The 16,688-nt window shown below is 36.2% G+C and overlaps 1 protein-coding gene across 1 annotated transcript in view; it reads right to left on the bottom strand.

The window, feature by feature from the left end:
- Positions 1 to 16,688, bottom strand: part of phlpp2 (PH domain and leucine rich repeat protein phosphatase 2) — a 74,385-nt gene that overhangs the window by 27,118 nt on the left and 30,579 nt on the right. Inside the window, exons 5-7 of the mRNA XM_084109199.1 lie at positions 8,870 to 9,060; positions 7,092 to 7,217; positions 2,717 to 2,871 (exon numbers count right to left, since the gene is read on the bottom strand). Of these exons, the coding sequence (XP_083965325.1) occupies positions 2,717 to 2,871; positions 7,092 to 7,217; positions 8,870 to 9,060 (472 nt within the window). The remainder of the gene's footprint in view (positions 1 to 2,716; positions 2,872 to 7,091; positions 7,218 to 8,869; positions 9,061 to 16,688) is intronic.

Below are 16,688 nucleotides of genomic sequence, written 5' to 3'. Positions count from 1 at the left end.
AAGACTGGAGTAATGATGCTGAAAATTCAGCTTTGCATCATAAGAATAAATTACATTTTAATATATATTAAAATAGAAAACAGTTATTTTAAATTGTAATCATATTTAACAATATTGCTGTTTTTATGTTGTTTCTATTTTTGATCAAATAAATGAAGCCTTGGTGAGCATAAGAGACTGCTTTCAAAAACATAAAATCTTACAAACTTCCCATTTCTTTTTTATTATCAATGTTGTAAACAGTTGTGCTGCTTAATATTTTTGTGGAAAACACGATACATTTTACAGGATTCTCTGATGAATAGAAAGTTGAAAAGAACAGCATTTATTTGAAAAATAAATCTTTTTGTCACATTATAAATGTCTTTACTGTCACTCTTGATCAATCCATTATGTCCTTGCTGAATAAAAGTATTAATTTCTCTCTTTCAAAAAAAAAAAAACGTACTACCTAATAAAATAACCACTCGCTGTATAAATGACTTTTACTCCCAAAGTATCTTTCCAACATTGTTTTATTGGCGTACGTGTGTGTGTGTGTGCGTTTTTGCTGCTATAACAGTTTAATTTCCCTTTGAGGATTAATAAAGTAGTATGATATCATATTGTATCGTATTGTATCGTATCGTTTCAAACTAAATGACATCATTGCATGCTCTTCCTGGTCTCTCCTGCCCAGTTTCCCACACTCCTGTTTCCTTTAACTGGCTCAATGGCTTTTGTATCCTTGTTACCACAGGCAAATGATGCTGTCAGACGGGGCTCTTCATGGACGAATGACTGCCAAAGAGCGCTCATCCAGCCCAGAGCAACCGCCTGGCACGACAAACACCCCTGAGCGAGGCATCTTGCAGCGACACAAAAATGTCTATAGCACGAAACCTAAATATCAGAGGCTGTGGCTATACGTGGTCCGATGTGCATGTTAAGAATGAGCCAGTCAATGACTGTTGTGGTTGGGAGGTAAAGCAATGACACAGCCGTGAAGGTGGCAGCCTGAATCAGAACATACGCTGAGCTCTCGCCTCTGACACACAAACACACACACACACACACACACACACACACACACACATCACCCCACCACCACCATCATCCTACGCATCCTGCACCACCCACCACACACAGTTACTAAATATATGTCACAGCTGAGCTGAGATGAGCAGAGAGAGAGAGAGAGAGAGAGAGAGAGAGAGAGAAAAGACCAGAAAGGAGAGGCATAATGGAGCAAGCATGTGTGAAAGCTCTCTGTGAAAGTAGTAACATGGCAGAGAAGCTTCTTACATGAGGCAAAGATGTCTGGGTTATATATATATATTTCCCTCCAAAATCACCAAGAAATAAGAAGCTTAACCTTAGAAATTTGTTTATCAAATATGATACAGTAGGCTTTATAAGGCCTCTAAATTATCAACATGATCAATACCTGTTGTACACAATCTGCTACATGCCTTCTGTTGTCTGATCGGTAGTTTATACTTTTTTAGCAAGTTAAAGCCCTTTAGTATAATTCTAAAAATGTCTACCTTTATATAATCTGTACTGTTTTTATATTTTGTTCATTCACAGTGCATTAACTAATGTTAACAAACATTTTGTAATAGCAAATGTTGAAATGAAAATTGGATAGAAGTATTCCTTCTTAATTCATGTCAACCTTAATACATAGATATATAAACAACATTAAAAGCTTGATTTTCACCACAGGGGGACTTTAAGAGTTAACTAATGTTAACTAATGAAACTAATGTAAAGTTTTACCGTAATATTTCAAGATAAACACTTAATGGACTGAAAAAACTTTAAAATACTTGATTATACAGCATTTTTTTGAAAAATCATGTTAAAATGTGAGTATCAAATAGGGTACACCAACGTTTATTTGTTCACCTCTTGTATTGCACTGCATTATATGGTTTGCTTCCTACAATAAAAACTACAGAGCCTTGATCAGAAACTATACGCATTTAAGTATTATCTTAAGACAGATATAAAGTGACAACTGATATTTGTAAAGCTTTATAACAGTAAAACAGACTACTGACATAAAATGCATATATTACAATTGATCAAAATCTCATCTTATTTTTTGGCCATATAAATATCAGCACCAATTTGCATATTTTTGCCAAATTTGGGTATCTGAATAATCTTAAGCTACGCATATGCACATTTAAAAAAAAAAAATTATAGGTTTAATAAACTAAAAAAAAATCCACAGAAATATCCTTAAAATTATTGTTCTCTTGATTTTGGGGTGAAATATGACCATGAACAGAGTATTTTGCATGAAGAAATACACATGGTCCATTTACTGCTGTGTCCAATGGCCCATCTAATGATAACCGTACCGATTTAAACACCACTAATCATAGTTACTGATTAACATGCGATAGCAACATCCCCTCTGTAAGTTCCCATTTCGTGATGCTCTCATTGCTTGTATTTGCGCAGAAGCGGCTGTCATTGACATAAGTGCATGTACAGAATAAATAGCTCTTCTCCGTGTGCATGGCAGCGCAACAAGAGACCGCATCCCAACGGAAACAACAGCCTAAATTTATGCACAAGTTTGTAATTATGTAAATAGCATTGAAGAAAGGTATTTTTCTGAAGTACATCTGGCAGGAAAACAGAAATTATAGCTCTGTTGCTTTTCTGTCCACAATCTACATACAGCAGCCAAACCATCTAAAGCTGAATGCTGTAAATTCACCTGTTGAAGTTGATGAGTCCTCCAGGGCCATCCAGCCTCACGAAGTTGTGCCGTAGGTTGAGGTGTGTGACGTCCTGGCAGTAGAAGAGATACTCGGGCACTTCCTCCAGACTGTAGCAGGATAAATCCACCAGACTTATAGTCTGAGACACCACCTACATGACAATGTGGAAATACACGCCTCATCAACATGATCAGCATTCGGCTGCAGCCTATACAAATCCAATGATCTCATAATGGTAATATCAAAATAAGGTTAGGCATGACATAAAACCTTAGGAAAATCAATGTATTTGCAAGGCGTTTGGCTAGAATGGTTCATTGCTTGAATAAAATGGTGGAACAATGATGAAAGACAACCAATGTTACGCACCAAAATAGTTAATGATATACATTAAATATGAGTACAAATTTATTAATAGAAATTAATATAACCAGTAAATTAAAAAATAACAATTTAATAAACATAATAACATAATATGTGTGTGTGTGTGTGTGTATATATCTATATCTGTATCTGTATCTATATCTATATCTATATCTATATCTATATATCTATATCTATATCTATATCTATATCTATATATATATATATATATATATATATATATATATATCTATCTCTATCTCTATCTATATATATATATATATATATATATATATCTTTATATCTTTATATCTATATCTATATCTATAGATATAGATATAGATATAGATATATATATATATAGATATAGATATATATATATATATATATATGCACACACATAAGATTTTTAATGTTTTTAAAAGAAGTCTCTTATGCTCACCAAGGCTGCATTTATTTGATTAAAAATACAAATAAATTTCTTTTTTGAATTTTTGTAAAAAATATATATTTAAAAAAATCAGCCTTGGTGAGCAGAAGAGTCTTCTTTTAAAAACATAAAAAATCTTACCGATCCCAAACTTTCGTACGGCAGCGTATATAAATATATATTGTCTAAGGGTTCCTGTTCCTTTCTATTAAGATATTTTTTACTTTTAGTTTATATGTCAGACTTTACAGGGTTAATAATAAGAATTTCAATAATTTGTTCGTCAAGAAATATTTTATTAGCCTAAATGTAGGCTGTTTACAGTCGCCAATCTATATAGCAATTACTTTATAACTTGTTTTAGCATTTCAGTTAAAACATGGCTTATTCAATCAGATTTTAAAAGTGCAAAAACACTGCTTGAGAACGGCTGAAGAGCTCAGTGGTGACATCATTCAGCCACTGCCGCATGAGCCAAACTCGCATCAGTGAAATGAAGCACACTGTCATTACGTCACTGGAACAGAATCTGAGCGTGCTGGTTCATTCACCGTGGGACGGACTAATGTGAAGGGTCAATGACGTCATGCTCAGATTTGTGTGTCTACATCTATTAATTCATTTTTAAAAACATATTAATAAAATGCAATTCATACAGACATTTACCAGATTCATTCACATTTCATTCAATCATTCATTTACCAGAATACAGGTCTTATGATGAACATGTTTTCAATTTCTAAACTAAAATTAGTTGCCAGGCATCTAGTCAAAACAAGAAAAAAAAAGGAGTCAATAATAGTGTTGTTTTTGGCGGCCTGTTTTAATTTGAGTTTTAGTCTAGTCTTTGTGTCAAGCTGTCCTTTTAGTTTTTATTAGTTTTAGTCACGTTCATACTCTTTTTAGTCTAGTCAAGTTTTAGTCAACGAAAACTGATGACATTTTAGTCTAGTTTTAGTCAATGAAAATTGTATTTTAGTCTCTTTTTAGTAATGCAATTATATTTAACCCAGTCAATATAGAATTTCAAACAAGGTTATCTTATTATATTTAGTCTATATTTAGGGCTGTGACGGTGGCAGTTTTTTTTTTTACCACCGCGGTAATGGACCAATTACGGCGGTGGTTGGGGGGTTATTTAAAAAAATAAAAAAATAAAAACTCATTTTATATTTCCACACAAAGACGCGTGATACTCTGCGCTCTGAGAGGGATGTGGGACATGAGCAGGAAAGAGACCATCGATCTCTTTATGATATCTTCGTGTTTTCTACTTGATGTAAATTGGTCTGAAGAGCGAATTTTATCCTCCACAAGGGCGAGATATTTAGGCTATGTTTGAGATTGCGCTGCCAGAGAAAGTGAAACTAAAAATCACCCGCGCGTGTGAAACGCGCTTTACAACTAAACTTGACGCGCCCTATGTCTAATATAACAAGCACAAACTGTGTAAAAAAGAATTTGACATGCAAGTACAAATGTAGGCTATCTGTCCTACAGCGTTTTTCTACTTTACCACAGTAAAGAATACGAATGTAATAGGTCTAATTAAAAGCGAACCAATTAAGAAACGTTTATAATCCCTTTAGAAAATGGGTGAGACGTGAGTGAAGATTTGGGAAAAGAAACAAGAGATTCCATGCAGGGATGAGTCACGATTTTTGGATATTCGATTAGTTTATTTAATTATAGAATATCGAATAGGTTGTGCGATTATTCTCTAAAATAAAATCTCCATGTTCTGGTGCTGATGCGGTGACGCGTTCATGTAACCAGAGACGCTGCCAATAACGCACATAACAGCTGTCACAAAGAACCGGCAAAAGTAATGATTATGAATGTGTCAAATATATCAATGAGACATTTTAATAGAATAACTAATGGAGTAATATTATTAAATTCGCTGATAATCGGGTGACCAGATCGCAAACCAGAATTTAAAGCCGACAAAGCTATGGGTTCACGCACAACTCTCTCATTCGTCGTGACATTTCGTCTCGTCTCGTTTTGGTCAACGAAAATGAAGAGACATTTTAGCATAGTTTTTATTTTGTAAACCACATTTAGTCTCGTTTTTATTCGTCAACGATATTGCATTATACATGTATTTTAGTCATCGTCACATGACCAGCATTTACGTCTCGTCTCGTTTTCGTCAGGTGATAACGGTTCGTTGACGACAATATTTCGTCATAATTTTCGTTGACGAAAGCAACACTAGTCAATAAGAAGCTGAAAAAGACAGTAGCATGTGAAACAGATATAGTTTGGTGTAATCTTTATAATTATTATTATTATTGTTTCTAAAAAAGAAAAATAAATATTCAATGTAGTAAAGGATTTATGGTTTAAAATATTACTAATGTTACCACAAATACATGTGGTAAATTATTTTTTGCATATATTATGAATCTTCAAAGCATTTTGCTTCAAAATATTACTAACATTACCAAAAAACAAACTCTAAAAATGAATAATGATATTTGAAGAAAAAAGAAAATTACTTTCAGAAGTGTATTCAAGGTGTAAGGAAAATATGTTTTTGCTGTTTTACTTAATAGTCAAAGTTATTGCATATTTGCAAATGATTTTTAAATATTTAAATTTTATATAATATTTAAAAATCATTTGCAAATGTGTAATAACTTTGAAAATGTCAAGTGGTACATTTTTCAAGATTTCATCAGGAAATATTTATATTTATAAATATTTATTTATATATATATATATATAATATAATAATATATAATTTTTTTTTTTTTTTTACAATTTAATAATTGTAAAAAGAATACTTAAGCTTAAACTTCAACTTCAGCTTTATTTCAGTTAATTGCCAAGGCAACATTTTCCATCTAATATTAGTATTTAATTTCAGCTTTATTCAGTTCATGAAAATGATTGTTAGGAAATTTAGCTTTAGTCAACAATGATTTGGACTGGATTGAAAGGCTCTTTTATTACTGAGCCAGTCAGACCTCACAGCACAGCGGCTGTAGTGATGCACATTAAGCACACACACACACACACACACACACACACAATAACATACCACCCACACACACACAAAACACACAAACGCTCTGTTTCTCATCTATCATGCCACCTCAAACAGCCTGTTACCTCAGGATCACCCTCACACACAATCGTTCAGAGCGCGTTTTGCATAATTCAGGAAGTTTCTGGTGTAGGGGAGTTAGCTGTGATCTCCAGAGATGGTCAGACCTCATTAGACTCCAGACACGCAGCCAGAGTTTGGAATGCCAATTAATTGGTGATTAAGACAAACGAGAACTAACAGAACACAGGGAAGGCGAAACAAAAAAGAAACACAAAGAAAACAAACAAGTTCGGGACAATAAACGTGTGTGTTTAAAACACAAAACAGCTGTTTCAGCTGTTCACTGCAGGCGGTCGGTACGGTGTGTCCCTCCGTACCCAAAATACAAACACGTACAATCTGTGAGGGGGATTTATTGGAAAAGCGATAGAAGAGAAAACTCTGATCCGCTGCTGAATCACTGTGGGTTTCCTAATGAAATCTTAATGCATGTCTAGATTAGATAAAGCACATCACTCACTTTAGAAGCCTGCCGATGCCAGCGCTGGTAGTCGGCCAGCGTGTCGAAGTTAACGTAGTAGGTCTGGGCCTGCGGGCCGGCGGAGCTGAACATCAGACAGTGCTGTCTCCTCTTCACCTCTTCCACCTGAGCCAAGAAACGAGCATGTCAACTCTGTGGGTTATGAAGACACTGTGTGCTTTGAAAAAAACAAAAACACTTATGAACCTTGGCAAAAGGCTAACCTATCAGTAAATCCAGCACTCACTCTATCAACCTAAATATTTATTGTCTCAGATATTACATTTTATATCATTTACATTTCTATTATTTTAGTTTGCCATAAATGCTTGTCAATACATTGGGCAGTACACTTTAACCATATTTAAAAGACAACAGAAGTAATTACGAAATTAAATAAAGATGTGCTTAAGTCCTACTTGGTTTCCTGTCTGGTTTCCAATATTCTTCAAAATATCTTCTTTTGTGTTCAACAGAAGAAAGAAACTCATACAGGTTGGGAACAACATGAAGGTGAGTAAATGATGACAGAATTTTCATTTTTGGGTGAACTATCACATTAAGTGCGAACTCAATGTTTCAAATGTATTATAGTTTAAATGTATATTAAATGCAATTAGTTGAACGTTTTGTGACCACTTAAGTAGGACTTAAGCACATCTTTATTTAATTTCGTAATTACTTCTATTGTCTTTTAAATATGGTTAAAGTGTAGGCCTACTGCCGAATGTATTGACAAGCATTTATGGCAAACTAAAATATACTTTAATGTAATTTTTATTGAAACTAGGTCACATATTTGAATATGCAAGTAATTATGAAGTTGCAATTTAGTACATTTAGTCCGAAACAAAAACAAAAAAACCGTTTAGTCCTGGTCCGCTTAGCACTCACGTTAGCATTTGAACCCCGACCTAAAGGCATAGGGATATGTTCACAACCTGATTGGCCGGCTTTTACTACACATATTTTGCAACGGAACTTACCAAATGTCCAAAACAATGCTGTGTTCTGGGCTAAATAATGCCTACATATGATGGAATTTTGACCAGATGAGAACCCGTGAGTTCATCCTCTCAGTTCTCACGCACGCGTCGTGGCGCCCTCGTGAACTCACGTCAGAGGCCCACACACAAGAAAATTAATAGTTGAAAGTCGTTATTTTTTTTATTCTCGTCGCTTGATAAACTAAAGGTTGTGCTACTGTAGTCACTTGGACTATTTTAACAATGTTTTTACTAACTTTTCTGGATCGGCAGAATGAAATTGCCAAGAAGACTTTGAAGGAGTGAGAGTCGAGACAGCTCTCAGATTTCATCAAAAATATCTTAATTTGTGTTTTTAAGTTTTTACGGGTTTGGAACAACATGAGGGTGAGTATTTACTGACAGAATTTTCATTTTTGGGTGAACTTACCCTTTAAGTGCACTTTTGTTTCATTATTATCAAGTCCAGTTTTTTGTAAATATTAATTTAAGATTTGAAGTACACTATCAGTGCATACTCAATACTATTAGCACACTTCTCTTCCACAAGAGTAACACATAACTAGAAGTTTCTCCACCAGTTCTGCTTCCAAAAGATGATTTTGAAATTCACAACTCCAGTAACAAACATTAATTTTGACAGAAGAATTCATGTAAAGTCTGATTGTCATTTGTCCTTCTCTCTCCCTTCCCTCCTCATCCTCATTCATTCACAGCTGTGTTGATGCATCTGCTCTCTGTTATCTGTTCTCAGATCCTGATGTGTGTGTGTGGGTGTCTGTGAACCCCTACCTTTCCCCCGACCAGGGGTAGGATGTGCATCTTGCCAGTCAGGCTGTCCTTGACAGAGGCCACGATAAGACAGGTCCCGCAGAGGATGACCTGCCGCTCGGCCCATTTATGGAGCTGTGTCTTCCCCTTCCTGACGCTGAACACGCCCTTCAGAAGAGTCCGCTCCTGCTGGTCTGCGTTCACCGGTTTCTCTGTACAGACACACACACAAACACACAGCAATCAACCCACTGCCACTCACAGTACAGATTGCACTTCTCAAACTAAACGGGTATATTTTTTACCATGCAGAAGTCGATGCCACAATGCAAAGGTGATCTGTGTGGTTGTCAGCATGATTCTTTCTGTGCGTTTGCTGGGTTGATTTGTGTTTTGGGTCAATGATGTGATGTTTGTTTGAGCGCTCTCTCAGCCTCAAAGGTTTCTATGTATGTTCTAGGTTTCTTGTGAATGGCAGCCAATCACAATCATATCTGTTGAGCGCGTGAATGCAATTACCTATCAGAGGTGTTAGTCAGTAAGTTAGTCAGAATCCGCTGAAAACCCCACTTAAAGGTAGGGTTGAAACTTTATTCACATACTGATAGCAATCAATAATTGAAGTGGTCTACATATTAAAACATGTAGATATATCTCATGTAGAAGTCTCAGGACGAAAAAGGTTAGAATGAAATTATACAATGTCCTATCCGCCTGTCAACATATGTATTTCCATACCTCCACGCACCTGCTCACGCAGACATCACACGTCATCAGCACGTTCTGTAAGGCTATGCAGAGTTGTAGACAGACAGTCACCGAGCTGACGATCTTGTGCTGCGTTCATGTCATGTCGTAACAGTAATTAAGCAATGGCAACGTTCTACGTTCTCAGCATGACGTTCTACCCGGAGCTGTTCACGTCCTCAGACTTGGATTTATGCATTTCTATGTCAACACTATCAATGCCAAAATGAATCTGCAGCAGTCAGGTGGTACAAGTAAGAGCACTTTAAGTTGTTTACATTTATTATTATTGTAATGTTATGTGCTTTGAGACATGAGGTAATTTAATTACATCTCTCGTCTCTTAACGCTTTGAAGACTCTGCCGTTCATGTGTTTTAAAGGAGGCGTGGCTTTGGAGACGCTCTGAAGGGAGGGTGGGATCTCACGCTATCAAAGCTAGCTTGCTATTGCTAGCCTCTCCGAAATTGCCTACCCTACCTTTAACAATTGACAGGACAAAATGAGGATTTTTTTTTAAAGTACTTAATTCAACAGTTTTTGCATTGGTACAGAAATTGGTACGCAGATCCATGAAATTGTACTGGCATTGGTACCAACTACTGAAATTTTTATACCGTGACAACACTAGTCTGAAGTAATTTTGCATACTAGTGTATGCACATGACAGAACTTCCTAAGGAGCAACTGTCTGAACATCCCACACACATAAACACCCACCCACACACACACACACGTGCACATTCATTCATGTGCTAATGAAGACCATATGTAGTGTGAAGTGCGAGCTCGCTGTGGGACGTGGAAACAGGGTTAATAGGGCTGGCGGTAAACCATGTCACATGTATTGGTCAGCTCATAGTCATACACGTACACACATACCGGTACACTCTCCATGGGCAGCAGCAAGTATGGAGTAGAAAAAGATAGTAATATCTTACATGCAGACAGGCCATTAATCATTAACCAGTATAACTTGTAATTGTAGAACATCTCGATGGTGATAGAATGTTTCTGAGCATTAGAAACAAGACATTTTGCAATCGTAATGCAGTTGTTGTTAACCAATCACATAAGATCTAAAATTGAGTGTAAACTTCACTTCAACTTGTTAATTTCGGAGTGAATTAACATCAATAGCACAATCTCATTCCTCTTAATGGTGAAGTATGTAACATTCTGGATATTAAAATACTGTCTCCTATTCCAGCTTAATATGCTTAAGACCCGCTCTAAGCAAACCATGCGTAGGTTGACCTCCTGAAGACTGTCAACCCTGTGACACTGTGATGCTTTTAAAACATTGTTCTGTTTGAGTTGCCCGACATATCTACTTCTGACTCGAGCGCTAGCGTGAGTTTGGCTGGAAATGCCTGTAATAAGTTGTTTAAAGGAACTAGCCATGCTTAATGAATACTGTGCACATTATGCAGTATATACTGTGTACTTCCTACTATGTTTTGTAAAAATTGTATGTGACAGTATTCTACTGTCAATTTCAGTAATCTTTATTTCAATTAAAACGATTTTAATAGTTTTAGTTAACAATGACAACATTGACTAAAGAAGAAAGCAGTGCTTTATGTTTTTTCAGGTAAATCTAACTGTATTCAGGTACAGACATTAAATAATCAAATGTAAAATAACACCGTATTCATGGTATAAATTAAATATAATTAATTGTTAAATTGTTCAAATTAATAACTAATCTTTGTTAAAGATCTTTTAGTGCTGTCACTTTAAGACGACTGCACGGATCCAATATAATGATACGCATCCGTTTCTCAGTTGTTTACAACACATAACTGACTGTGTTTACGAGTATACTCGCCAAGATGGGCTTTTTGACTTGATTGTGCATGCACGTGTTCGTGACGGACTTAAAAACACATGCAAATGATAAACTTTAACTCTATGATGGTTAAACTTTGCAATTAATCCATGCGTTTCAAACCGGAACCGATCAACTACGATCTCTGCACATCCTGCAATGTGGCTATCGCGGATGTGCACATCGCGTTATCGATGCTAAAACAATATATTGTGCAGCCCTACTTGCCAATATTTAGAAACCCACACAAATAAACAATGAAATTGGGCAGAAATGCTTTAGAAATACAGCTCAAACTATAGCTGAACACCTCAAAAGACTGTGCTCCAGATGTTCCAGTTAGCCTGATGATTTAGTCAGGCTTTTGTCACATTAAACTTGCTTTGCTCCATCTAATTACATAACATACTCCTCTTCAGCTCCTCTGAAGGGCGCATCAAAAACGAGGACCCGGCTCGGATATGGGCAATACTCTCAGGTTTATTGCCGGTCAGACTAGCAAAGGGTAGACGACGACTCTTCTTCCTTTACATCCTTCTATAACCTATAACTTCACGAGGAGCAGTGCGAGCGCTAATACAGAGAGAGAGTCTCAAGAGACTAACCACTCGCTGATGGCTCTTTGTTGAAGCTCTTTTGAGATGAGGGTCAGCGGATCAGACTCGGTGAGGGGATATGCTGTCTGGAAAGATGTTGAGGAACAACAGACAGAGCTGACAGCCTGAGTGAGGCAGCACTCACTGTCTGATCACTGACAGCTCCAGCTCTGCTGAAGGACCATGGAGGGGCATTTCTGTGTGGGCACCAGAGGCCAAATCCAGAATGAAAGCTCTATGAGAAAATATATATATATATAGAATATTTGTGATATATTTGCAATGAGTTTTAGTAACAATACAAGTGATGGTTTTAGGGATGCACCATATATTGCCACCATTTCAGTTATTGGGCTGAATTTGGCAATTTTATTTCTGAATTTATAAAATCATAATATTAATGGTAAAAGACTGTAAAAATACTACAGTAAAAACCTGTTAATTGATTAACAGTAAGTTCTATTTATACAGTGGAAAACTGTAATAGATCAAATGGGACATTTCAATTTAAAGTAAAATACTGTTCAATGTACAGTTTTTAGAAAAGATAAAATACAAGTCAAGTCTTATACTTTACAGTGAAAAACGTAAATTGACAGAAATGAAGAATTCTCTGTGTAACAGCTGACATTTGATAGTTTTTCATTTACATAACTATGTTTATTTTTTCTTATCAGTTATGCACATTAGGATTTTGTGTTATCTTATGTTGTTAAATGGATGCTTATTGCATTATTTTAGTGCTATGTTGCCACAGTGTTTTGTATTTGTGCGCACTGTCTATATTTTAGTATTAACCTCAGCTTTTCGAAAAGCTACTTGTGATGAACCTTGATTCATCATGGGGCTTTATCTTTATCACCTGTGTTTTTAAGGTGGTTGTCAGTATAAAAAACTATTAAAGTCCCCCTGTAGTCAATTTTATTCCTTAAAACTCATCTTTGATCACCAAAATTACAAAAATTCCTGTGAAAAAAAAAAAATGTCTTCATGCCTTAAAATAGCTTGAATGCAACTCTACACCCTTGCTAATTATCCACGCCTCCATTCACGCAGCTCACAGATTCATTTTTTATTTTACATTATTTCAGTTAATGAAATATACATTTTACTGTAAATGTTGCTCCCGTATTTTATACAGTTAAGCACTTCTTACAGTTTATAATTAAAGTTTTTTTACTGTAAATTTCAGTACTTTTTTCAGTGGTTATTTATATTTTGATTACCTTTGCTGTCATCTAACGGTCAATTAAAGTTGATGTAAACACTCAATTTTATAACTATGTAAAATGTCATCTTTAAACGAATTTCTAAATGAATATACATTTTTCATATCTCATTAAATTCTGTGATGCCTAAAATCACTCGTAACATTTAAAATGACTGATTTGAGTTTTTTTTTTAATTTATAATTCATTCAGATAAGATAATATGGAATTGCTGATAAATTAAAATTATAGTTGGCTGAATATCCCTGCTTCCCTATTTAAAATGCTTTAGCAAAAATGCAAAAAAACAAAACAAAAGAAAGTATTTATATATGCTACTTTTTTTCGTATTTATATTTTTAACTAAATTTCTTGTTCATTTTAGTGAAAAACATGCCCTTTTTATTTTACACTAGATTTTGACTGCATTTTCTATCTTGCTTTAAACATTTTAAACATGCTTTAAAATCTATCTAATTACAATTCCTTATGCCATTTCAAAGCAAATGCATAAATAAACAGATATGAAATTTCATTAAAAAAAAAGATAGATAACTTCCAAAATCACCACCCTGCTGTCACATGCACAGACACAGAAACGTGCAATGACACTAAATCTACATCAACAAACCCATTTCCATCCAACATCTAAGAAAAGTAAAAGCCAGCAGACTTCTGACCGCACATCTCTGCTCATTCTGCTGGATGACCACCTCCATGAGTCATAGGAATCAGTGACACGAGAGCTAATCACACACCAATGCCAAAGTGCTGACGCCAAATGAAACACCACCACAAAACACACACCACACAAACTAACCAATAACCTTCAGGCCAGTGGGAGAAGGCACTGGGATGGTTCCAGGATGGCCAACACAAGATCCAGCCCAAAAGAGAGACAGAGTAAACTCACAAAGGACTAATTCAGCAAAAGGGTCATTGCTGAAACGGCTCACTTCAAATACATCAGTATTAAGAGAAAAGACTGCAGATTGTGCCTGGGATGAATCCAGACTTTAAAGTGCCCCATTATGCTTTTTATCGAATATTACCTTTCATGCAGTGTGTAATATAAATGTTTGTGAATGTAAAAGTTCTGCAAAGTTTCAAAGATCAAATGTTATTGTCTTAAAAGTTAAAAGTCTTAATGGTCCTAAAATTCTATTCATATCATTTCTTTTTTTAGGACCTGAATCATAAGATTCGTAGCAAGTCGGTTCAAAACAGAATATCAAATCAAACATATTGTCAGTGTTTCTACACCAGAAACTAAAGCAGACGGGTGAACATGGACACATTTCTTGATTAACCTGAAACAAATGTCACGCCATATGATCGCACTCCCGTCATTCAACCGGAGGTGCTAGTAAATCACATGACCCATGACATACGAGTACTGTACAATCATCAAACACAGATGAGTCTATTCTAGCATGCTAAATCCCAGTGAGCTCAGCTGTCTGACATCATAGTCAGTCGAGTGAGCTGGAAAAACACGGAAAGAGAGTCTGCAACTGTACAACCCACAAGACCACAGATATGAAATAGACTTTCCTCCTGAATCTCCACTAATAGAACAACAGTGTGACTGAGTGATAATGCACTGAGATACATTAGAGGCCAACATGATATGCTTTCGATGTGGTGCACAAGCGCTCAATTACATGGAGGAATCCTCTGTAATTGTAGGAGAACAGTCTGTCTGAGAGCAGATGAAAGCCTTCGGTTGTGGAAGCAGGACCCCTAAAAGTCCTCCAATCAGGCCTTGCAAGCAAGTCTTCAGCACTAAAGTGGCTGCCAAACAGCAAAGATGTGGCTCGCCCACACTGGAAAAGCCTCCAGTAAAGCGATTCATCCTAGTCTCTGGCCTCCATGCCTCCAGCTGATATTACACTTGATGATGCTGTTACTAGTCCTGCCAGAGAAAGAGTGACAGAGACTCATGAAACCCCTCATTTTTGCACGGTCAGTAAAAGGAGGAGGTTTGAAACGCTCCGCCAAGTGTAAATGCATCTGGATGTTCAGGCCACATTCATAAGCTTCAGTCCTCCCAAACGGAAACTTCAGTCCAAAAGAAAAAAAGTACAATGAAAAAAAAGTAGGCCTAAATTTTAGATGTATGTATTTGAATTACACAGTTTAAACAAACTAAACTACCATTAATGTGATGCATATTTGTCAGTCATACATACATGAAACAGGTTCTGATATAGTACTAAATAAACATAATCCGTTTTAAAGTGCCCCACTATTAGGGTGACCATACCTCCTCTTTTTCCAGGACATGTCCGGCCGGGATTTCGAGATCGCCCAAAATATCCGGGATTCGGATTTTGCTTTCTATCGTCGCCATTCATTTTGTTTACATGCACACCTTTTGATTCAATAGGACTGAATTAATTCCGATTGGTGAATCTGAATGTAGTGTTTACATGAACGCTAAACAACTGATCGGTTGATGTGCGTTTTAGCATTGCTAAGAAAATTCCTGTGTTTTCGTCTCGGTCGGGATCCGTGTGAAGCAGAATGCATGACCTGCAAAGCTGGCACGTACGTGTCAGTGTCAAATAATGTAATAATGTAAACATAATGAATGGTGACTGTAGAAAGCAAAAGCCGAATCCCGGACATTTTGGGCGATCTCGAAATCCTGGCCAGCCATGTCCTGGTTAAAGAGGACGTATGGTCACCCTACCCACTATGCCTTTTTAAATATTACCTTTCATGCAGTGTGTAATAAAGCTGTTTGTGCATGTAAAAGGTCTGCAAAGTTTCAAAGATCAAAGTGCATGTCAAATAAGGTTATTGTCTGCTAAAAGAAAGAAGCGATTGTGAAACGAATCGTCTCATTTCCTATTACTAACCTACGTAACAATTTAACAAATTTGCATAATGCCAGCCTATGGTCTCATTGGCTGCCTAAGAACGACGTTTACTTTGCCCCTCAAACACTGTAGTTGTAGCTGAAGACTGGAAGGGTTTGGTTCATGTTGTCGACATGTCGAGAACATGCTGTTTTCTGCGCTACGAAAGCAAATCCACTTTGCATGCACTTCAAAAGCATGAGGACTCATTGATACGGAAAAACGACGTCATAGTATCACTTTTATCACCGTTTATCAAGCACTGAGGAAGATCCAGAGCTGAAATTCAGATATCATCATAGGGGTTCCGTTTCTGACACGCACTGTAAGCGTTAGACCAATCACAACAGACTGGGCCATCTGACCAATCAGAGCAGAGTAGGCTCTTGGGAAGGAGGGGTTTAGAGAGACCGAATCATCGAACGTTTCAGACAGAGAAATGAGGTGATGTGCAATGTATATTAGGCATTCAAAACAAAAACTTTAAAATAACATAGGGGCACTTTGTTTATCATCAATAAATTAAATTTGTTTCAATCTCTACTAAACTAATTGAATATTGCTTGTTCTACATCATATTCATACTTTTAAACTT

This window comes from Abramis brama, assembly GCF_963993115.1.
Source record: "Abramis brama genome assembly, chromosome: 3".
NCBI classification, from domain to species: Eukaryota; Metazoa; Chordata; class Actinopteri; order Cypriniformes; family Leuciscidae; genus Abramis; species Abramis brama.
This window is presented reverse-complemented; position numbering and strand designations above follow the sequence as displayed.